The 24,781-nt window shown below is 42.9% G+C and overlaps 1 protein-coding gene across 8 annotated transcripts in view; it reads left to right on the top strand.

The window, feature by feature from the left end:
- Positions 1-24,781, top strand: part of Kcnq1 (potassium voltage-gated channel subfamily Q member 1) — a 318,938-nt gene that overhangs the window by 140,685 nt on the left and 153,472 nt on the right. For all 8 annotated transcript variants that reach the window (XM_005064141.4, XM_040751016.1, XM_040751022.1 and 5 more), the window contains one exon: positions 10,152-10,272. In XM_005064141.4, coding sequence (XP_005064198.1) covers positions 10,152-10,272 — 121 coding nt within the window. The remainder of the gene's footprint in view (positions 1-10,151; positions 10,273-24,781) is intronic.

The following is a 24,781-nucleotide window of genomic DNA, read 5'->3' as shown; positions in this document are numbered from 1 at the left end:
AACTTTTGGAGAAGATAGTGCTTAACCCAGATTCCATTGTATATTAAAGTTTCCTGGGCCTGTTCTTGCTGCCTGGAACCTTCCCTTGCAAATGTGTCTTGGGAGACCTGGACAGTGACTACTTACAGCATGGAAAACTGGATGGACTGATTTAGTTTTGTAGGCAGCTGTGCTGCTCACTTTCTGCTTCCTGGGCTCACTTAGAGATGGCTCTGTCACTGCCTGTCTTCTTTAGCACCTTAACTATTGAGACTCCACCCATGGGCCCATAGAACAATTTCCATTTACTCTGAGACTTATGTGTTAAGCCTGTTATCTCCATTGTGAGAAAAGACATTCAGGGCAAAGTCTCCAGTACTATGAACTCTGAAGTTATACAAAGTCAAGCACTGTTGCTAAGATTTCTTGGGATTCCACAGGTCATCTTCAACTGTAATGTCACTGTCCATCTCAAGTCCAATGTATCCTGCAATCTTTACTTGAATGCAAAGTAAAACATGTTCCATAATGTGCTGAAAACACTCACTTGCACAGGGTATAGAGAGATCCTCTCTGAAGGTGACTTTGCATTATAACAGTAGGAAGTCAGTGAGCAGCTGTAAGAAGTCCCTTTCCCAGAGATTCCTGGCCAGTACAGAGCTGAAGTCAGGGCTTCAGGCCAGATTTTCCTAGTTAACCTTCTTCCTCCCTGTCCTCTATCCTGCAAAGCCTAACAAGGCTGTCTCAGGGGAGGTTTACTAGTTTTTTTGTAACATAGAAATACCCCCAGATATATCTCCTCAGGCTCATATCCTGTCCCTAACTTCATGTGCTCCTGAAGGATCTTGAAAACCAATGACAGAAATACAACTCAATCTAGATAACAACAAATGGGACACTTTTCTGACTCATGAATCTGAACCCAGATGTTCCATAAACAGTTGGACCTAGTCCAGTGATGATCTTTCTCTTTTTCTCCTTCTTCCCATCTCTTTTTGTTCTTGTTCCCTCACTCTCTGCCCATAGATACATACATAGCTAGATACATGTAAAGATATGCAAGTCATTTTCCAATGAGTATAAGACAGTCACCAGCTTATATCTACTAGTAGGAAGAAGCCACAGACTTTCCCAGTAATTTCTGACACAATTCTGGGGATAGGCTCTTGTTGCTCCCAATCAAAGTACAAGACATCCTCATACATACAACTCTGTCTCTGAGTTCATGGTACAGTCACAAAGCCCCTCTGGAAATAGCAAATGGATTTCTGACTCTTACACACTGGGGAGTTGTAAATGAGAACCCCTCTAAGGAGGATTCCGCAAGATATTTCCAGAAGCCAGGCCTCATTGCAGGGTATGCAAAAACAACAGGTGTCCATTCAAGCAAGGTATTTTCCTAAGCGGAACTGGGTACCAGCTGTGAATATACATTTACACTGCACTTCTCATCTTGTTCCTGGCAGCTGTTGTGGGAATGGCTTTTACACGTTCTGTTCTTGTCTCTTACTTCTCGCCTCTGAGTGGAGACACAGGTGGTGGTGGGGCTGGTCTGGCTCAGGGTCTGTGAGCAGGACATGGGCAGCTGGCACAGGCTGTGGAGCTGCAGCTCAGCAATGTCACGCAGGGCCTGACTGCAGCTGTCCAGATGCCCTAGAGAGGGCTTTTTCCTTCATGGTGCAGGATCCACAGGGCTTTGGCAAATCCACCAAGACGGGGAAATTGATTGAGGGGAATAGAGAAGGGGCCTCTTCTAGGGGAGGACATAGGCAGCTTGTTTATTCCATTGGAGTGAGCTGGCTCAGGGGACTTGCTTGTGCCAGGCACCGGAGGTAATATGGGGAAGGAAGAAAGTAAGGTTCATGTGCTGAGGGCCAGGCACACATAAGCCCCACAGCAACTGAGGCGGGTCCTCTCCAGAACCTTGGGAAGCTTGTAGAAGAAGGCAGTTTGGGTTACATCTGGAAGACTAGGCAGGATTATAATCAATTAGAAGGAAGAGGGTAGGGGAGAGCAGCTGGGAGAAGTTACTGACACCAACAAGTCTCATCAGAGGGCAGTGGGCAGCAGGGTGGCCTGGGGCCTCAAAGAGAGTTGGACTTGGAATATTCAAATGCTGACCTGGTGAGCAGAGAGTAAGATTGGGAGCTCAATGCAGGGAAAATTAATCTAAGAAATGAAAGGCTTTGGAGAACTTGGGGAAAAAAGAGCTCTGTGTCATTGGGTCTCTTGGGCATCTTAAGGATGGATGGGGAAAGGTGGGTGAGGAAGGATACTGTATACATTGTGTTAACTCCAAGATGATGAGTACAAGGTAAATAAAGTCGTTAATGTTTTTATGATTTTTAAATTTATCATACATTCAAAACAGAAAATATATATACTATAAGGAAGGAAATGAAAATCATTTTAAGTCCTTTAACCCACAGGTAAGCTCATCACATTTTGATCTATTTCCTTCCAGTCTTTTTTTTTTCTATGCTTAAGTAAAATGCAAATCATCCTAATGAGTAGGCCCTTTGGCTGAGAAGGAAGATGCTGCGTAGAGTCTGGTTTTGGTTCTCTTGAGAGAGGGTGAAACTTGGCAGTGGGTAGCCCCAGCTGGGGCAGTTGCCACGCCTGAGGCTACATTCACCATTCCAGACCTCCCATTTTCCTAGAAAACAAAATTGTTTTGTTCTGCCCTGCACACTTAGGTCCAGATTCTGGCTCTGACAAGACAGAAGCAGCCAAGGAATGAAAGCATCAAAAACTGGGACCATTTTAGGAAAATGTGACTTCATTGTCACTAGGAAACAGTACTTTTCCTCCAGGGCCAGGTACTCTGGCTGTGGTTGGTTCAATAGAGAACACCTGACATTGTTCCAGTGTCCTTTAGGCAGGATCTAAATGTCTAGCTGAACTACCCTTGTCACATTCACTGTGGTCTCATAGTTTGTTCTGTAGTACAGTAGGGCTTTCTTTTCACATCTTTATGAAAGACAAACTCTGGGCTCTTCAGAGACGGGGGTGACCAATGGGGCTTCTTAGAACACAATATTTCCCCCAAGCTCTTGCCTAAGAGGAGCAGCACCATTGTAATTTGAATCCCTGCCCTACCAACTTCCTTCCAGAATCTTTAAAATGTCTTATCTAGCTCTGAGTACTCATCCAATGGGGAAGGGGTAGCAGTTTTGATTACTGTCTCCTCATGAAAGGGGAGGCACCCCCATAGTCTCTGGAACATGCCTAGCAGGCAACAGTCTTTCCTTTTGACTTGGAAAAACAACTGTGCTGAGCTCTTCTCTGACCCTCACTGCATGAGCCCCATGAACCCTTCCCAGGATTAAACCAAAGAGTCCGCATTCCTCTCTGGCAGGTGCAGGCCCCACCCGCTTTGGATAGCCACCTGATGTGTACATTTTCACTTCCTAATACAAGGACTGAGCCTTTCTTAAGAGTTGAGGGGCTCACCCTGGGTCCTAAGACTTGGAGATGGTACTTGTCATTCTAGGTATGTAGAACACAGCCCCCTGTTCCAGCCACCACTTTGCTGCTCCTTTCTTCTGAATACAAGTGATGCTAGCATTAAAATATGTATTTGTGTTCTTTTTCTTTCCTTTTTTCCAAAAGAACATTTGAATCCTGGATGAAGTTTTAGCTGTGACTTGACAAGTGTATAATATAACCCAGTGCACTTGAATCTCAGCCCTGAGTCTCTAAAATGGGAATGGTAACATACTCCCACCAAGTCCCAGACCTGTGGACCTCTCCATGTGCACACATTCCTCAAGGTTTACCGGTCTTTCCCTGGTCTGAGGATGTCACGGGCACAGAGCCCTTCACTTGAGCCCTTCTCCCAGCTATGACTAAGTAATGTCTGTGTAGTTTCCTGCTGGAAGTCTGCCGCTGGCCCCCATGGGCCATGAGCTCCTGAGTTTATTTACATTTCCCTGATTGCTAGTCAGGCACAACACCTTTCCATAAGCTCATCAGGCTTTTGGATTCTTCTCTCATGGCTTTTTTTTCCCCCTGGGGGGAGGTGTCATGCTTATTTTGGGGGTTAGATTTTTTTGTTGTTGTTATTCACTGCTAGGGATTTAAACCTTAGGTATTATGCACAGTAGGAAAGAACTCTACTACTGAGCTCTCTTTAGCTCACTTTTTATTCTTTGAGATAGGGCCCTGCTCTTTGACAGTTGTCCTGACTCATTGTTGCACAGACTGGGTCTTAACAGTCCTGCTGCCTCAGCTTCCCAAGTAGCTGGGATTACAGACCTGCAGACCCAGGCCTGACTATTTTTCTCATTGATTTGCTCAAGATTTTGTTTTACTATTTTGATTCTTTTTACTATTTAAAATGTATTTAGAAAATTAGGTTTTGAATCTGTAACAAAATTTGTATGTTCCTTTTTGATTGTTGCTTCTTAATTATCCTTGTCCTAAGGCCATGAAGATATTCTTCTATATTCAGTCTATATTCAGCTTTGCTTGTCATAATCCCCTGGAATGCCAAGAATGAATTTTTGATGTATGGTGAAAAAAATTACAGATCCAATTTAGTGTTTTCCCTGTGTGTATTTCCAATTGCCCTTGAATTTTTTTCTTTTGAAAAGAGCATCTCAAGATATATAGGTCACCTTTAATACAGTGCAAGCATTTTCTGACATCTAGCTCTGTCCTACTAGCCTACTGCCCTTGAACCAAACTGTATTAATAACCACTGTTTAGAAGTACTTGTATTTGGTAAGCAACTTAGCCACTCTGTTCTTAAAGACTATTACTTTTTCCTGGTCTTTTACACTTCCAAATAAATTTTAGAAGCAATTAATCAAGGTGTTCACACACAAACCTTAGTTTTCATTAAGATTTCAGAAGAATTTTTTTCAGGATTGAGTATATTTGTCAATGGAATGAAGGCAGTTTTCTGTTTGTCTTTGTCAGTGTCTCTGTTTAAGGTTTCTCCATAGTTTTGTTTTGTTTTACGAGACAGGGTTTCTCTGTATTGTTTGAGGCTGTTGGACCAGCCCAGCCTCGAACTCACAGAGATCCACCTGCCTTTGCCTCCCGAGTGCTGGGATTAAAGGCAAGAGCCACCACCGCCCGGCTTCTCCAGAGTTTTTAATCTGTCTTTACATGCTTAAGAATCTTTTCTGCCATTCTGCTTCTTTTCACTTTTAATTTGTGTATGTTTTATTTGCATATATAGTGCATATACTTGCAGAAGAAAAACAAAATAGTTTTACCATGTACCTTTCACTACAGTATCTCATAATAACCATTTTATATTGATGAAAACTAAAAAAAAAATTAACACTATTGAGCTATAATTTAGTCATTTTACCAGTTTAACTACTTCATGCTCCAAGAGCCTATGTAACCATTACATTCATTCATCAGATCCTTAGTAGGCTATGACCTGCAACTTATTGGCCTTAATGCTCTTGAAGAATACTCATACTATATCATTGCTACTCTGGGTCTAACATTTTCTCCAAATTAGAATAGGTTTACAGGTTTGGTGGATGTCATTAAGGCAAGGTGTTTTTCTTCCATCAACATAATCTATTGCTAGTAGTGTTAACCTTGACTACATTGGTTAGTAGCTCACTGTAACTGACTACTGCTTCTTCCTTATACCTAGTCATTAAGAGAAAGTCATCAAGTCTAGTCAACATTCAGGGAATGTGGAATTTTACTCTGTATCTTTCAGGAGAGTATCATAGAATCTGTGAATGTGTTAAAATCACAAAAGCAATTAAAATTTCTTTTGGAACTGAGGATATAGCTTAGTGGCAGAATGCTTGTCTAGCATGCATGAAGTCCTGGATTCAATCAATGTCACTGGAAAAAATATGGGGAGAGGAGACTTTGAAGTTTCTAATTAAGATTTCACCTATTAATTTTAGCATTCATCCATGGATCTTTCTTGAAGCCAGCATTTTCTTTCTTTCTTTCTTTCTTTCTTTCTTCTTTCTTTCTTTCTTTCTTCCTTTTTCTTTCTTTTGGTTTGGCTTCTTTGGAGATTGTCCTGGAACTAGCTCTTATAGACCAGGCTGGTCTCGAACTCACAGAGATTCGTCTGTCTCTGCCTCCCAAGTGCTGGGATTAAAGGCATGCATCACCACTGCCTGGTGAAGCAAGCATTTTCTATGGTATACTCCTAGTTAACTCAGTCCTTCTACACTTATAGGAATGTTCTGTAAGAAAGCCTTTCATTTCTTTTTCAAATATTTGTTTATAAATATGGACTTGGTAATTTTTTTCAGGTATAATCAAGTATTGTTTTGTTGCTCAACTTTTTCTACCTCTGGCCACCAGTACCTGAACCCTTTTGACATGCTTTCCATTTATTTCCTTTCAGGTTCATCTTGTAGTTTCCCTGTGCTAGGCTCAGAAGTACCCATTCTTCTAAAGAGCCATATTTGCTTTTTCTGAAGAACTAACAGTGTTAGAAAATATGATCTGGATACTAGATGTGTTCTTTGGCATGAAAGTGTCACTATTTACATTTCCTATCAGCAAGTAGAACCAGGAAATATGTCCATAACTGAAGTGTATACACATCCATGTTTTGTGGTATGTATCTATGTGCATCTAACCTTGAGTTTATACTTTCTGACCGAATAGTTCATCCTTACTTTGTCCCCAGCTCCCATTTTCTAATGTTGATACTGGTTTGTATAACCCTTGATATGTGTACACCAGTATGAAACAAACTTACCTACAAGAATATTGTGTTAATGACAGTATTTTTTTAGTTTTTCAGTGCCCAAGCAAACATTCTTTTTAAAAACAACAGGCCAATTCCTTTCTCTTATCTTTTCAGTGCTATGCAACACAGAATCTACTCATCATGGTACATTTTCTGTCCCAGGGACCTCCAATATTCTGGATGATTTTTTCTCATTTGTACACAGAGACATTCATTTGGAAGTTGTACAGTCCTGTGGATTTTGACAAATGCTTTAAGTGTCATACAGAGAAGTTTCCTCACCTAAAAATGTTCTGACTGGAGCCTCTTGAAGTACTCCTTTCCCCCAAAACACTAATAGAAACTGAATCGTTTCACAACCCATGTAGTTTTCTTTTTCTAGAATGTCCTAGAAACTGAATCATGCAGTATACATCCTGTTACACCTTGCTTCTTTTACTGATCAGCAAAATGCACTTGAGATTCATCTATGCTCCTCACTCCTTCTTGTTTTTCTTCTGACTATTATCTCATTGCATAGGTGGAACAGACATACCATGATTTGTTTATCCATTTAGCTGTTGAAAAGACACCTTTGGTTGTTAATTGTTTTCTGCAATTATAGGTGAAATTGCTACACACACACACACACACACACACACACACACACAAATATGTGCAAATCTTTGTGAACATCAATATCCCATATACTTCAGCCATAAGCTGTATACATGTTTATAAGAGACTATGAAGTTTGTTCTTCAGAGCAGCTGTGCCACTTTGCATTCCCACCAGCAGTACATGAGGGTTGTAGTCATTTTGCTTCCTTTGACTGCTTGCTATTACAATGTTTTTGATTTTATGCTTTTTCCATGTTCATGATAATTTTCAGTATTATCTCATTGTGGCTTTAATTGGAATGGAATAGGTGAATTCCTATGTGAATAGGAATTTCCATAAAGACAATGGGCTTTGGCTGAGCACAATTTCACATGGTTATTTATAATCCACGTTCTTAAAATAATTTATTTACTTTTATGTTGTGGGCATTGGTGTTTTGCCTACATGTATGTCTGTGAGGGGGGATCAGATCTTGGAGTTACAGACATGTGTGAACTGGGAATTAAACTGAGTCCTCAGGAAAAGCAGTCAGTGCTCTTCACTAAACCATCTCTCCAGTTCCTGTAATCCACTTTTTAAAAGATAGGTTGTTTGCTTCTTCATTGTACATTATGAGCATTCTTCTTTCTAATGTTCTGGGTACAAGTCCTTGATTCAGTAAGTGATATGTAGCAAATCTGTGAGTGGTCTCATTATCTTCACAAAGCAATGGATTTTAACATTAATGAAGCCTGTTACTCCCTGCCTCTTTTACTGCTTGGCAAAATGCACTTGTTACAACAATAATTCATTTGTTTCTAATTATGATTATGATTTCAGATTTTTGGTGGTGTATCTCAATTCACTTTCAAACCTAACGTCCTAGAGGATTTTATGTTTTCTTTAAAATTTTTGTAGTTGTGTGGTGTATTTCAGATTTTTTAAAAGTAAGACTACATATAGTATGTCTTGAATTTCTGTTTTATGACCACTAAGCATCCCTTGCATTATGCATAAATGCTAACTGTGTTAAAATTTATACACAGGTACAGATGTATGCCCACATTTGTATGTTTATATTGGAAATAAATGTAAAACACTGCTGAACTGGATTGGGAAACTCATTTCATAAAGTAAAAGAAGCATCACTGTAAAAAAAAACAAGACAGTCTCTATGATTAAACAACATAGTATTAAAAGGCCAACCATAGACTAAAAAGGATATTTATGCTTTATGTAACACAAGATTATTATCTCTAATGAATTAAAAACTCCTTTTAAATGTCAAGCAAATAATATGAACAAGCAATTCTGCAGGAAGAATCCCAAACAAGCCAGAAAGCAGTCAGTGAAAGTGAAAAATGAGAAACCATACCCTCCCCAAGGCCCAGAACCATTGTAGAAGACTATAGAAGAGGACTGGAACAAAACTGACTTCTGGACATGACAGGACAGCTATATGATTATCTACACAGGATCAAGCCAGTCAACATTCTATTATTGCATGGGAAGAGATTCATGAACCCCAAGAGGTTTTTGATAAGCTATTGCTACTGGGGAAGGAGAATCAGTTTTTCTTTAACAGTCTGACTCCTGGAAGTTCAACTACACTCCAGTGGATATGGACCAGAAGTATATGGACATGTCCAGAAGTATTATGAACAGCACAAATTGAAGTTGGTGGGTTATTAAATTTTAAAACAAGAGGATACAAACTTGGGGGATAAGGAGGTAGATGAGGATGAATCTGAGAGGAGATAGGGTGAATATGATCAAAATCTATTATATGAAATTCTCAAAGAATTAATAACGATTTTTAAAATGAGAAAACCTTGGTTTTTATCCATGCTTAATGGGCCATGCAAAGAGTGGGATAGTTGGAGGGGAAGAAAAAAATTGTTACAACTTAACAGAAGAACAATCCAAGAACAATATTACCAAAGACACACCATCTCACTTGACCCAATGTGTCAGCAGCTTTTAACAATAAAAATGAATACTGCATCACTTTCTGATTGGCATAAAACTATGAGACTGAATGTCCATAAAATATAAGATGAGTAAGGAAAGTGTGGTAGATCTAAACTATGGGCTATTATGCTGCTAAAATTATCATTAGATGCACAACTGTATACCTGGAGAAAAGCATGTCACAGATAATAAAGAATTGACAAGGACAGAGGCTCATTCAAGTGTATAATAACCATATATGCTATTGCAATGAATAAAGATAGGAGCCAAGAATCTGCCCAGCAGGTGACATTTATGATAACCGCGAGGACCACTGTGAATTTTGCATTATTCCACTTGTTAAAAGTACTCAATCGCTCTACATCAAACACTTTAAATGAAAAGTGAGTTGAGAGCAAACACTAGTAAGCTGGAACACGCTGTGACGGCTGATCTGGATTACTCCCCAGAGCTATATGAGATCAACTATTGGGACAATTTGTGGGCCTCCCACAAAGAGCACCTGGTTAATACAGCAACATGGCCAGAGCAGAGAACTCAGTTTGTGATTCCTGATAGGCAGAGGTACTAGAACACTTTACTGCCTGGCCCATTGATCTGTCAGTGTATGTGTAAAAACAGCATAATACTAGGAGTCAGTGCCTCTATTTGTTCTTGACACAAATGTTTTGTGTGAAGCTAGTGAGAGGCCTAGAATCTGAATAACCATTCACCTATTTCATCCACTTAGTGTAAACCTAATGGTGAGGCTGCAACTTCAAAGCTTTGTCTCTATTCTTTGTCTCCATCCATGGGAGCTCACAGGTTTATCCTATAACAATAGCAGGTTGAGGTGGGCATTTGAGTCTACTTCTGCCCAGCTCTGGAGCCACTTCATGATCAAGTTTCTACTGAAGCCTAATGAGCTGTCCCCACACCTTCTCCACAGTAAGGAAGAGCCCTACACTGCTGGAAGTAAGCACACCCCATTTCTTGAGAACAAACAGCTTTGCTGAGGACCTGGACCTGGAAGGGGAGACACTGCTGACCCCCATCACCCATGTGTCACAGTGAGTGTCCATTTACCCACAGAGGCTGGGGCTCAAGGGAACTGCCCTAGCATAGGGCAAAGCTCATCCTATTGCTGGAATGCAGTCTATTCGCCCAGTACCCAGAACTCACTGCCTATCCTTAAGAACCTGAAGCCATTGGCTGCTGGAGTTGGCCTCGGGGCTTGGGCAGGAGGAGACCAGGGGCTTTCCCACCAAATCTGGAAATATGATCCTCTTGTTTTGACTTATGGAAAACCAGACTGATCATTTTCCACTTGTTTTCATGCTCTTGAGTGTCTGAGAAAATAGTTTTTCTCTCCTCTACCCCCTTCCACCACTCCTTCAAAAGAGTCAACTTTGTTTTTTAGCATTTCCCCATGGAACGTTGGCCAAAGCCACCGGGCAGATGACGGGTACTGTCTGCCAGTTGCCGCTACTGTCCTCAGGGGCTCCTTCAGGTGGAGGAAATAGCTGATTTTCCACGCCTTCCAGTTGGCCTTGCTCTGAGGCACAGCTGGCCTGGGACACATGCCCATCCTCTCCTCTGATGGGGCTCCCATCACGGCACCACCAGGCCAATCCCCAGTACCCAGTCATGGTGTGATTTCTCTGCAACATGTGACTCAAATGTTCCCACCAAAGCCCAGTAGAGGCATCCATGTGGTAGAGGTCACTCAGATCCCTTCTGGCCACTGAACCACTTGGTACTCCCCTAGAAAATTGTCTCTGTATCAGGATGTTAGTGCCACACTCTTAGTCCTCCTGGGATTTACATACTGGGACTCTTTCATTCTTTCTACTGGAATTCACATCCTTAGCCATGTGTGCTTAGTCATAATACTTCTAGCCTATGCCTAGATTTCTTGTCTTTGCTATCTTCCCAGTATAGGTTTGACTTAACAGTAACTGAAGAAACTGGTGCTGAGAGTTTCTTAAGTAATTAGATAGCCAAGTTGAGGCCACCCTGGGGGAAAGCAGGCTTGTCAGAAGGGATGATTGTATTAAACAAGCCATGCCCCCTATCTTCTCATGCCACCCAAAGTCAAAGGAAGGTTACCAATGTCTCATAGTTTGTAAAATGTACAGAATGTTCATGAGCTCAGAGAAAGACAGCAAGTTGTTGAAAAGCAGGGGTCATTCTCCCTCCTAAGACAGTCATACAGGCTGGCTGTATTAACTGGCAGGAACAGAAGTGTGAGCAGGAGTCCAGATAGACTGGGCAGGTATAGATTGGTGTCAGTGGGTAGAACAATAGTGCACAACGTGGTTAAGGCTCTCAATTAAGTTCAGGGCATGAGAGAACTCACTGGTATCTTGTGGTTGGTGTTGTATGCAATATGGTAGTGCCTGCTTAGGAGTTGGGATGGTAAGTAGCAAGCACCATGGCAACTATAGCAGGCCTCAGAGAATTGCCTAAGCCTTGAGAGGTCATTTATCCTCCTGATCACTCACCTCTTGTTGGTGCCAATTCCATTTTATCCTTATGGCCATGGAGTAGCCTCCAGACACAAAAGCATTTGTACCAAGAGAGGGCAGGGCTCTCAACAAACTATCCATCTAGATGGACAAACATATTTTGAAGCTCCTGGCCACTGTAAAGCCCCTGAAGGAAAGCACCATTGGGGTCCCAGAGAAGGATGGAGAGTTAGAGATACATGCACATCGTTCAACCCATTGATTGTCCTGCAATCAATCATTCCTTTGAGGCTACCTGTGCTGGTATTAGTACACTCAAAGCTCCTGAAGCCAGATATTGCCCATCTGTTCCAGAAGCAGCCCTAAGTCAGTAAGACAACATTGCTCAAAGTACTGATTAGTCCAATTATCTCCCATCTGAGTAACACAGTCTCAGAGATGTGAATGATGCTTTCTTGGCTACTGTGTCACCATCTATCCAAGTACCACAGCTCTCCTCAAGCCAACACTCCTGGAGTCTCTCTGAGTAGGAGGTGGACAGTCTTTACCCAGCCAAGTCCCCACCCAGGAACACACCAAGACCATTTCTAGGGCAAGTTCTTCCAAATGCAACAGCTGGAAGTGAGCTAAGCTGAAAAGGTGGGAAGGTATGAAAGAACGAGCCCATGGTGGTACTGAGTTAAAAGACCTAAGGTAGGAACTGAGAGAAATTACAGGCTTAAGTAAAAAGATATGATCTGGTCAAAGCAGAGTTGGGAGTCAGGGCTGAGGCATCAAAGAATCTGGACACCCACATCCTCACAAGTCAAGTGCCATCCTTGCTGGAAATCTTGGCACAGAGAATGACCACAGGCATGGTGTATGTCTGAGTCCTAGAACCCTATGTGCTCCCAGGACTACTGGCCTTTCCAAGACCCCTCCCCATCCTGGGGAAACAGACAGGCCATCTTGGGTACTGTGTATGGGGTCCACGTGCCCACACCAGGACTGCATTCCTTTGCGTCTTGCACAGTCAGCTTGTTGATTGATGTCTGTAATTAAGCTAGGCTCCAGCAGCTCAGTGATGTAGCATGGCTCCTCTGGGCAACTGGCCCTATGAACCTACATCGAAAAAACAGGCACACACCCTGGTACGTGTCTACCAGGGACAGAGATGTGTACTAGGGTCTTGGAGGGGGCAGAGTGGGTGGGAGGCAGTTGCAGAAAAAACAGATCCATTTTTCTTCAGCATTTTACTGATGTTAAATGTATTACCATGCTGGGCCAGTTCCAGAATTCAAATTAAAAGCATAAATAAAGACACATTTTGTTTCCATCTCAAGCTCTCCCCGCCCAGGGGCCCCAGGGAGGTGAGGTCACTGTAGCCTTGATTATGGGAAGGTCTCTGGGGCTGGGTGAAGCTCCTCTTTTTCAGAGCCTGTTGGTCACTGATAGTTTGGGGACAGAGAGGCTAAGATGCTGGCCTATTGAAAACCAGAGAGCTACTGGTGAACAGGGAAGGGTGCTGAGAATGCAGCGGCTTCTCTGACCCCAGCACAACAGATAAGCACCAGCAGCTCCTAGAGTACGTCCCGGGACTTATCCATCTCTAGGCAGCTGGGCCTCAGCCTTGCATACATATTTCAGTCAGATGCTAACATCATTGGAAGGGAGCCCTGTACTCTTCAAGCTCCCTCAATATGAGTCTTCTACCCAAAAGCTTGCTTCAGGCTTCTAAGAGCCAACTATGAAACAGAGAATGGAGACTTTTGTCAACATGTAGAGGAACTACAACAAGAGATGGTACACCCAGTAGTTAGGTTAAATTCCCAGGACCCTGCTTACTGTGGGTAACTGGCAAGGGCTTGTATGCATCCATTGCCTTGTGTGGTATCCCACCAGCTGGAATACTCTCATCATTCCTGTAGCCACTGGAGTCACATGCATCTTCCAGTGTCTACTCAGTCTTCCTTCTCCTCAGGGATACCTCTTACATCCTCTTGAGGCTATCATCAAGCTCCCAAGTCACAGTTCCCTGACTCTTAGCCTAGGGCTGGTAGGGAGCAGAGTATCCATGGCTCCTCTTGGCCACTCCTTTTCCAGCACTCACCAAATTCCAGGATGAAAGAAGCCTAAAACTGCCACTTCTACTCTGACACATACAGTATATCCTTAACCTTGCTTGAGATGAAGTAAAGTCTCCAGGTAGCTCCCATGGATGTTAAGACATGGGGCTCAGGACATGAGCACCTACACCTAAAAGCTAAAGGACAGTGTGGATGTGGCCTCAGTGAGCTTTTCCTACAACCATTTCACCTCCACCCTCCAGCTGATGAACCAATCAGAGCTTGTCTGGAACCTACACCTTTGCCCTATCAGTTGCACAAGGATAACCAAGGTAAACATCCCCAAAGGCCAAGGCTACCATAAGCACAGCAGTGTATAGATCAGCCTGGTTTTATCATGTAGTTTCCCTGAAGGTTTCTTCAAAGAAGTTAGTTCCTGACCCCTCTGACTTTTCTGTTGTGACATTTTCAACTGGCAGCCTCAACTTTTATCTACTAACAAGCCTGTCATCCCACTCTGGGGGATGGGAGCATTCAGGGGCCACCTAGTTCACCAAAGTGGGTGGAGGAAAGTCTAGAGGACAGAGGGAAAGTAAGAACATAGGCTAGGGCATTGCAAGAATCCCACCAGGTGCCCATAAGCACCTCCCGGGCGAGCATGTGCTTGCCGGGCCTCCTGTGACATGACAGCTTCAAAAATCCTTGAGCAAAACCAGTCCCACGTGCGTTAATTAGAATTTCCATGTCTTCAACTTTCTCCTGGACCCTGCAGAATCTCACGCCAAGACGTTTGAGTTTCTCTTTTCCAGGGAGGCCGCTGTGGCCTGGCTTTCATCCACATCACTACTAATGTCTCCTGAATTCTGTATTTGTCAGCGAGGCTAGGGCCAACCTATGCCTTCCTGAAAGAGGGGCATTAGTGGATGAGGGTGCTAGCTCTTCTGATGGGACAGTTTTGCCTGGGATGTTCAGGACCTACAGACAATCAGGTCCTGCTGTGGCACCTCAGTGAGCACCCATTTCTCTTACTCGGCTTCTCGGACTGCAGATGTTGATGGGAGAAGACTAAGGCTATGTTGGGGGCAGTGTCCAGGAAGATAGGGAAGGGGGCTTGTCAAGAACAGATGAGACCAGTTTGTCTTTCCAAACTAGTGTCCTGTCTTCTGTGAATCTCCAGACCACCTCTGTCTGCACAAGGTGCCAAAGAAGCCTCATGGGAGCCCTCCCGGGAAGGCTGTGCAAGGCTGTATGAGTCACAGGATCCCTGTCAGAGCCCCACACGGCCCCGGCCAGGCTCAAACCCGTCTCTGAAATGCACGGGGGATTAAATGTTCTCCTAATTAAATTAAAAGCGAGGCGGAGTGGCTCAGTGGGAAAGAGACGGGACTGGGAATCAGATGCCCTCAATCTGGCTCCCAGCCTGTACTGGCCCAGCTGCAAGCAGCCCCCAGTGCCCCCTAACCTTCCCTAGTTTCACTTCCTCCATCCAAGCACAGTAAAAGGATGCAGAAATCTCCTAGAACTGTTCTGAGAGAGGACCACACTAGCTAAATGGATGCCAGTACAGAGCAGCAGTATGTATAGTCACATACTACACTGGTGATACCATTAGAAAGAGGTACTTGAAATAACAGGAGAGAGCCCCTAAATATATCTCCTGTGTACTTTGCCTACAGCTGGATGTAGAAATTATAGAGCCTGTTAAAGACAAAACTCCAAGGTTGTTTGGTCAGGACACTGGATTAATATATCCTTTTAAACAAGGTGGTAGCCAGGAGGCAAACCCAGTCCTCTGTGTAGTTAGGTCATGTCTCTAGTAAAGCTCAGAAAATACTCTACAGGGCATTGTGCTATACACTTACAGTAGAAAAGGAATGCACCAGAAGAGTAAAGTACACAGATCTCCAGTGCACACTTGATGTATTTTCCCTACTTGAGACACAAGCATCCAGAGAAAGCAACAGAACCTCCAGGAAGCCCTCTGGATCTCACTTCCTATCACTGACTCGCCACAAACAACCATAAACTCACCTTCTAACAACAATAGCCCAATTTGCCTGTGTTTGAAATCTACATAAATGAATCACACAGCATATACACCCTTGTATCTGGCATTTTCATTTACTGTGATGTCTGAGAACCCCCTTGTAGGGCTGAAGAAGACAGTAGTCCCAAGAACCTGCTGCTCTCTGGCACTCCCCTCCGAGTGGCCTGTGCTTCGCTTGTTCATTTTACTACCCATAGCCACCAAGCAGATGAAAGTTATAGCTGTCTCTGCTAATTGTATGCCTAGGGTAGAAATTCTGGGTCACTGAGTGACTGGATGTTTCCCATAGCAGTCACCCCAAGTTTTACTCCTGCTTGAAATCATGTAAATATTCTAGTTTCTCTACATCCTCACACACACGAATTTTTGCTACTTCCTGATGGTTATCTAGTGGCATCAAATGGTAATTGTAATTTGCAGTAAACTGAGTCCCATTCTACATTCTTACTTGGTTACATCTATCATTTCTGTAAGATGTTCACATCTTATACTGAGAGCTGTTCTTCTTCAGTTGCAGTTGTCTCCCTATGTTCTGGGTGTTCTGAATTTGAGTCGTTTGTCAGATACACACATACACACATGTATTCTAAATACTGCCCTCATTGCAGCCTGCCTTGCCCCCTTCTCTTGGTTTCTTTTGATGAACAGAAGGTCTTAATTTTAATGTGGTCCAGTTAATCAAACATTTCCTCTCTGGATAGTATTGTTTATGTCCTACTTAAGAAACTTTGACTACTCCAAGGTCATAAAGATATTCTGGTTTGTTCTAAAGCTTTAAAAGCTCACCTTTCACATGTAGATCTGCAACCCATCTGGAATCGATTTTTGTGTCCTACATGAAGTCAAGGTCAAGATAAGCTTTTTCCTCCACTTGGACATCCAGTTTGATGCATCACCATCCTTTTCCCACTGTCCTGCCATATCGGCATCACTACAAAACACCTCACTGTTGGCATATGATTCTATTTCTGGACTCTCCTCTATTCCACTCTTTAGATTCTGGTTCTTTTTAGTTATTGCTACCATTTCATTATCACTGAATTTTACCAGTGGGTCTTGAGGGCTGGGTTATACAGGGTCCCACAGATCTTCCTCATGGCTAGCTCTGCTTTCTCTGTAAGGCCTTTGCTTCAACATATGCACATCAGTTTCTATGAAAAATGCCCTCTGCAATGGTCCTCTAGATGGGCATGAGAAAATGGGTATTTACCCTATCAGGACTCTGGGAATCATGTCCTGATTTGTCCCTCAGTTAGGTCATCTTTCTTTTCTTACTGTGTCCTATAGTTTTCTGTATATCACAGGTTTTTAAACTTAACAGCTGATGGTTGGGTTTGGTATAGGCTTGCAATGGCTAAGGACAGTGTCTTCCAGGAAACCCTGGGAAGCTTGGATTTGATGCAGGCTCACAATAGCAAAGCACTATCTTCCAGGAAACCTAACAAGCTTGGGTCATGCAATCCTGCTCATAGGATCCTAGAGCAGTTTTCTTAGTTGTGAGCTACAGTTCCCCCTTGTACATTAACATGTCAGGAATATATCTTCCTGCATTGGTATAAAATTTTCAGCAAATGGGGTCAGGTATCTAGTCATATACCTGATTTGTGGACAAATGTTAGGCAGTATAAAGTGTTCCTTTGTGACAAGAGACCCCATGTTATTGCTTGTTTGACCCGAAAGCTTTAAAAACTGTGAGGTAATGATTTTCCATAGGATGCAAGTGCTGTCCTAAACAAGATGAACTTGGAGACATAAGAGTACTAGACTCTGGAGTAAAGTGGCAGCAGGGGAAGTCTACAGATCCTGACTAAAGCCTTAAATAGCTGGGAAATGGGTTCATGTGTTGTTTTGACCCCTGTTAGAAGATGTATAGGCAGGGGCCTGGCACCCATAATTCTTTGAGGAAGTTGGAGGTGGGATCAAAGGACTGTGCCTATGGCAGTTATAGGTGCCCCTATGTGCTTTTGTCATTTAATTCCATCATCATTGGGCTTACTTGATAATTCAAACACCTACCTTCAGACAGACTACAGAGAAGGCAAGTTGTATACCCTGCCTTCCATTGGCCCTGCAAGTGATAGGGAAACTATAGGCACCTCTCTGTTGGAAAGATAAATTCAAGTGTAGCCACAGTATTCACAAACTGTGGCTTTCAGTGCTAAAAATGAGTTAGTTTGTGCTGAACTTCTGGGGCTAGGATTTGTGTTAGATGCTACAGTTGGCTGACATACTTATATCATGGTAAGTTGAAGAACACTTAGTGGGTGAGTCCTCAGCTTCATGCAAGGGAAAATTAAAGACTCATGAAGGGCAAAAATGTGCTACTATCACAGAAGAAATACTGACAGAACCAGGTTCATTCTGAGACACACTGTCACTGGGAGAGCCTAGGTCTCCTTTTGTAAAAGTCAGGTTGAACTCCTGAGAGTAATGAGCTGGCACTGGAATAGAAATTAGTGAGATTCTATGACCCACTGTGTAGATTTGAGCAGTCTACAATGGGTTTGGGCACTGGTCATCTTATCACTTTCTGTCATGAGAATCCTGTGAATTCAACCTCTTAAGTATACCATGACCTGGCATTACCACATAAGGAAGCCAGGAGCATTCACTAACCTATGGATCACTCTGAGCATCTCTAGATCTCATAGACTAGGTTGACCTTTCCTCCCAGGCTTCTTGTGGTGCCCTAAATCCATCCACTCAGCATTTATGCCTATATTTGTATCCCTTTTAGGATAGTTCAGATGTCCTGGGCAGAAGCCACACCTGAGATACATGTCCTTGGAAATGACTGGCTAGCAGAGGTCTGACTATAAGTCTTTCAGGTCTATCTTGCTACATGGGAGACCTGGATGACATCTTGAAAACATGAAGAAAGAAGAGAAATAAAAGATGGAGTAAGGTAGATAGGAGCCCAGGTCTGGACTCCAAGTCAAGCATCTCTACCTCCACAACCCTGACCTCACCATCTTTGTCAATGTTCTAAGTAATCACTCCACGCATGTGGCTACAGCCCCAGAAGTTCAGACAGGCCCTCTCAGAGCTTCTTCTACTTCAGTGGGCATGAGAGCAACTTAGAATAGAGTAACACAAAAGGCTCTGAGAAGAATTATTGGGAAGGGGTGCAATTCAATATGTTTTAAGAGATAATTTCTACTCTCCCTGACTTTGAGGATTCTGGCTCTAAGCCCTCGTACAAGATCAGACTGCATTGTACTCTTCTGCCCTAACAGTGGCTTGTAGTAGCCTACTGGAAAACTTAGGCAGAAATAAGGCTGAATTTGCAAGGTAGTAAAGGGATATTTGAGAAATGAGGTAGTAGGCAAGTGAGGAGGTTTAGAGAGCATGGAGCTCTATACACATACATACTCTCAGAGTTATTACCTAAATGAACCCACCTATCCTGTATTAGGGCTTAAACTTGCTGCCCCAAGAAAAGCAGGTCCATTGAGGTAGGTAGCACTAGGCAGCCATCCTCTGGGCCCCACTATTATTTCTTGGCAGCTGGCCTCTGTACCTGAGGTGGAAATGGTAGGGTAAAGGTCTGATTGGGACTTAAAGTGATCATGTGTTCTGGACCTGTCCCCTTAACCTGCCCTGGTTTACACTTAGGCTATATGTGTGAGCTAACTCCCCTGCTCCAGGGAGATCTTTCTTCTCTTGCCTAATTCTCCCTCTTGCACCTTTTGGAGATAGGCTTACCTTTGTTTTCCTCTGGTTTGTATGTGGATTTTTATTTCTTTGAGACAGGGTTTTTCTGTGTATAGCCTTGGCTGACCTGAAACTCAAGTGGATCTTAGAGATCCACCTGCCTCTGCTTCCCAAGTGCTGGGATCAAAGGCATAGGGCAGATCTCTGTGAGCTCGAGGCCAGCAGTGTGTACCACCACTGCTCAGCTTGGATTTGTTAAATTAAATTGAAACTCTGCTAGTTTGAAACACTGAAATTCTGTTTTTCAGCAAAACAAAACAAAACCCGCCCTATTAACTCTATTAGCTAGATGTGTGGGCTCCAGATACAGGCTCAAGGACCTGGCATGATAGGTCACGCTTCAAGTGCAATCAGAAGTAGGAGCCTATGGGATGGCATGGGTGACCTTCAGTGGAGTGATGCTTAGCAAAACGCTCTAGGCTTGACTGAACTCAGCATGCAGTATATAGAAGGGTAGGGATAGAGGTTAAGATAGTCTTCCCTTAGGTTCCCCATACTCTATGCTACCAGGTTTTTCTTCGCCAAACTGTCTCATCACTGGGCAATGGCCCTATCATAGTACCTCAGTAGACCATGTGGTCTGGGTTTGGGCTATATCCCTGGAGTTATGTAATGAAAAGACGAGAGAATGGTGGAGATGAGAGAGTATAAGGCCACCTAATGTCAGGATCAGAACCAAAAGGCATGCCCAACTCCTACCCCTATGTTCTTTTGTTCTTCTGGTGGGACCTGTCTCCTCTCTGTATCAGGTTCTGTCAGTCACCTCTAGTAGGGCTGGATCGAATGAATACATTACTGCTAGCTGCCTGGGGTACTTCCTTTAGTGCCACATTGTTAAGAGAAGCTTTTTCTTTGCTAGCCGCTTTGGTTTATCCCCCGCCAGTCACCTGGGCTCTGCCGCGCGAGCCTGTTTCGAGATCCGCATGAGTCCCAAATAAACACACAGGAGGCTATATTAATTATGAAGCTGTTGGCCTTGCTTGTCCCTTACTGGCTAGCTCTGCCTTAAGTAATTACCCCATAATTGTTAATCTAAGTATGTTTCTTACCGGAGAATAGTTCCCGGCTTCTTACCCCTATGGCGTCACTTGTCGACTCTCTTGTCTTTCTCCTTCCCAGAGTTCTCCTGGACTCCTAGTCCCTCCTATCTAGGTTTCCTATAGGCTCAACAGTACTTTATTGACAAATGCACAGGACTTCCCCCAACATCTCCTCTTTTCTGTTTAAATAAAAGAAAGGTCTTAATTTTAACATAGTCAAATTGTATATGACAGAACAGTTATCAAGTAAGAACATAGTTACAATATTTTACCAAGATTTAAAGAAAATATCATCCATCCCATCCTTGTGAGTCCCAAGTTCTATGTAGCTTATCTTTTATCATAACTAAGGAAAACTGTAATTATAACTATCTGTCTTCAACTCCATCAAAGACCACAGAAGGATAATATATAAACACTAGGATTGACAGAGACATCTTACTGCCTGGACAGTCACCCGAAGTCCCCTGTAACGTTGGGGCATCCATCTTCAGCCCATAGGCCACAATGTGTCTGGAACACTTCTCAGCAAAGCAGGAAATTTCAAACTGTCCATCTGCATTGGCAGTCTGTCAGTCATTTTTCTTTGTCCTGCAGAAAGTCTCGTAGACTCTTCATCAAGCAGGAACCCTGTAAGACTGAGTTCAGTAGTCACTTTCCTGTAGGTCCTGCATGTCCAGATGATACAACAACAGTCAAACAATCTAGGCAAGAGCAGTTTCTTGCCCAAATGGCTAATCTTGCCATGTTGAAAGCAAACTTTATAACGAGTTTCTTCGATGCCCATCTTCCTCTCAGACGTAATTGGTGCTGCCAGGAGCAGACATTTCTCATTGTCAAGACAAACCCTAAACCATTTTAAATGCCATGTTCTGAAGGTCTTTGAGAGGTTTGAAGACTGTCTATCTATCTTAAATATATTTCTGTATATCTAGAAAACCTAACTTCCCTAACTATAAGTTCTATTATAAGTAAATATCTATAGTCTGTATTCAATTATGCATTACATTTTAAAAGATCAGTATAAGCACAAAATTGACCTTGAATTTGTATCAATAAATGAAAAACAATACCCATACCATAATTCCCCTTTTAACCATTAAAAAAAGATTGGCTGTGTTCATTAATCAATTATTAACAATCCCATTTAAATGAAAACAAAGATTTATAAACAAGATGGGAATTAGGACGTAGCTCATTCCAAACTGCTTCCTGCTGGAAGGGGGCGCTGTTCATACCATGGGGATCATGACAAAACTCAGAAACCTGTATAAGTCCGTATTTTCGGGGTCTGTAAAGCTGTATCATCTTAGCTGTCTCAGTCGTTGGAACACCTGGTCCACTGCTTCCGGGGGTCTTGGCTCGTGAAACCACAGAAGCCTGGAAGGAATCCTTAGCTTTTCATTTTCTGTAGAAACATAAATAAAAACTCCTTTTCCGAGTAACATATCCTTATGCTTAAATTTTGAAGTCAAGGTATTTTTAAAAGATAGAAGTTGGATTAATTCAGCAGCATTTATAATCAAGTATACTTTAGCAGCAGTTCCTTCCTGAGCAAGCAAAAAACTGAAAAACACAATAGCGTACAGTATCCAGACTCTCTGTGTATTTTCCATCTTTACGTGGCTTATTTATTTATCTATTATTACTTTATTTATTTTACTTTTATTTATTTTTCTCTGAGACAGGGTTTCTTTGGAAACCTGCCTGCCTCTGCCTCTGGAGCAATCCTACCGGCGTGCGCCACCACACGCCGGCTTTTGTATTTATTTACCACTTTGCCATTTCATTTTCTCTCTCAATCTCACGTATATTTTTAAACACACTGTAAACCTTTAGAGGTTTTGTCCATCCAAGTCCGACTTTACTGTAAATCTTTATGTTTTTCTTGCCACGTGTTAAAACCGCGGCTGTTTTAAACTGCCATTTTTTTTTTTTTAAGATGGCGGGCATAAGCGTGACTCCAGCTTACCGCCTCAGTCCATGTTGACATCCAGCAAAAGCTGCCACTTCCAGCTGTACGTACACCCCTTTAAATCGTTAGCAGAGTCTCTTAAAACAACCTTGTTGGGTTTTTTTTTCTTTTTCTTTTTATGCCGAGTCAGGAAGACTCAGGTAAGCGAGCCGCTTGAATCTCGGCTTGTTGCTAGCAAAACAGAGCACACCTGAGAAAATGCTGCTACCAAAATTCTGTGCTTCTCTCCGTTCTTCTGTTTCTAAAATTCCTTTAAAGCTTTTGTCATTCTGCGTGGAAATTCATGATCCCACTCCTGATCACCATTTTGTTAAGAGAAGCTTTTTCTTTGCTAGCCGCTTTGGTTTATCCCCCGCCAGTCACCTGGGCTCTGCCGCGCGAGCCTGTTTCGAGATCCGCATGAGTCCCAAATAAACACACAGGAGGCTATATTAATTATGAAGCTGTTGGCCTTGCTTGTCCCTTACTGGCTAGCTCTGCCTTAAGTAATTACCCCATAATTGTTAATCTAAGTATGTTTCTTACCGGAGAATAGTTCCCGGCTTCTTACCCCTATGGCGTCACTTGTCGACTCTCTTGTCTTTCTCCTTCCCAGAGTTCTCCTGGACTCCTAGTCCCTCCTATCTAGGTTTCCTATAGGCTCAACAGTACTTTATTGACAAATGCACAGGACTTCCCCCAACACCACATCCCAGCTATCTTAATGGACACTCAAAGCTAAAGATTAGGACATAAAGATCCTTGGAAGGTAATGAGGACAAGTTCACTGCAGGCTCTTCTGGATTGAGAAATTGGTAAAGTGGAGGTATGATGTGGAATCTTAGAGATGAGATCTGTGACTGGCTTGGAAAGCCATAATTAACACTTCACAGAACAGCTACAAGGCCTTAGTGGACAACACTGTTTTTGGCCAAGCAAGAGGATCAAACTGGGTCTTAGAGACAGAGACAGAAGAGACAGCCAACTGTGTCTAGACAAGATCAGTACTTTGTGACATCTGGAACCAGGTAAAATGGCTAGGCCCAGACTGCAAAGCCTCAGTCTTCTCCAGAATTAATCTCAGGAAAAATAATCCTGCCTACCAGGATGCTATGGTATTGAAAATAGCCTCATTAGCAAACAAAGGGAGCAGTTGAACTAGAGTTCTGTATGGTCTTTGAGCTAAGCATAAAACCAAAATGTCCATCATAGTCATTCATTTTGATGCTACAAAAGGGTCTCCACCTGTACCTTCCCTGGCTTGTTGAAACAAGTACAGAGCTCAATAATTTAGGCTAAGGAGAACCTTAGCATGACCAACCAGTCTATCTTATCATTGCTGATCACTACTGTGACTCAAATCAAATAACCATGTCAACATTTATAAATGTACAACTCCTGGGGATTCTGGCTCCTGGGACTTGGAAGGCTAAGGTGGGGATACAGATCCCTGCTATGTTGGAAAGTTCTAGTGGTAAAGGGCTACAACAGTACAAACAGCAGCCTCTTCATTTCCAGGTCCAAGAATGTTACAGGCAGAAGTTAGGCTAGAAGGATTTCCTGGAAGCAATCACAGGAAGGTGTGAAAGCTTAGTCCTTTGGACTGCTAGACAGAGAAAAAGGGTATATTCTCCTACTGGGGTGAGAACATGCACAGGGGGTGGGGTGCTTTTCAGCTGTTTGGGGCTTGTCATATAACTTTCATTTTTACTGTTGGCTGTTCAATGAAGGCATGAGTTAGGTCTCCCCACTGGTGGGAAGAGAGGAGTGGAAGCTGGTTTGCTGGGGCCACCCAGGGTGGGCTCAGGAAGGGAAGGAATGTGATTGAGGCTGGGTGGGGCCAGGGAGAAACAGCCAGTTGTGGGCTTTTCTTAGGGCCCAGAAGATGTGAATGAATATGGAAGCCCCTCTCTCCCAGCCCCAGCATACACACTAGATCTTTCTTTGTCAGATAGCTATTGAGGCTGGAGACCAAGGATACCCTCTGGAAATCTGAATTCCATTCACTTTTGGCAAAGAGCAGTTTCCTGCTTAGGGAAGGTGTACGCATGTGTGTGCTTAAAACCACAGAAACTGGTAGAGGGGAGAGATACATGGTTGGATAGCCATTTGAAGAGATAGTAAGAGGGCTCCAGTGTCTCCAGATACTGGATGGCACTTCCAAAGCCTTTCTCTAGGATTGGGCAAATATCTCCAGAGAATGAATCAGAAACGTGCAGTCTTTGTTGCCTTTTAAATAAGCTCTGGCTTAAAACCATCACAGGGAAATATGCCTTTGAATTGGAAAGCCAGAACTTTTTGCAAAATAATT

This window comes from Mesocricetus auratus, unplaced genomic scaffold (genome assembly GCF_017639785.1).
Source record: "Mesocricetus auratus isolate SY011 unplaced genomic scaffold, BCM_Maur_2.0 Super-Scaffold_4256, whole genome shotgun sequence".
Taxonomy (NCBI): domain Eukaryota; kingdom Metazoa; phylum Chordata; class Mammalia; order Rodentia; family Cricetidae; genus Mesocricetus; species Mesocricetus auratus.
Note: the sequence above shows the minus strand (reverse complement) of the source record. Positions and strands in the feature narration are given on the sequence as shown.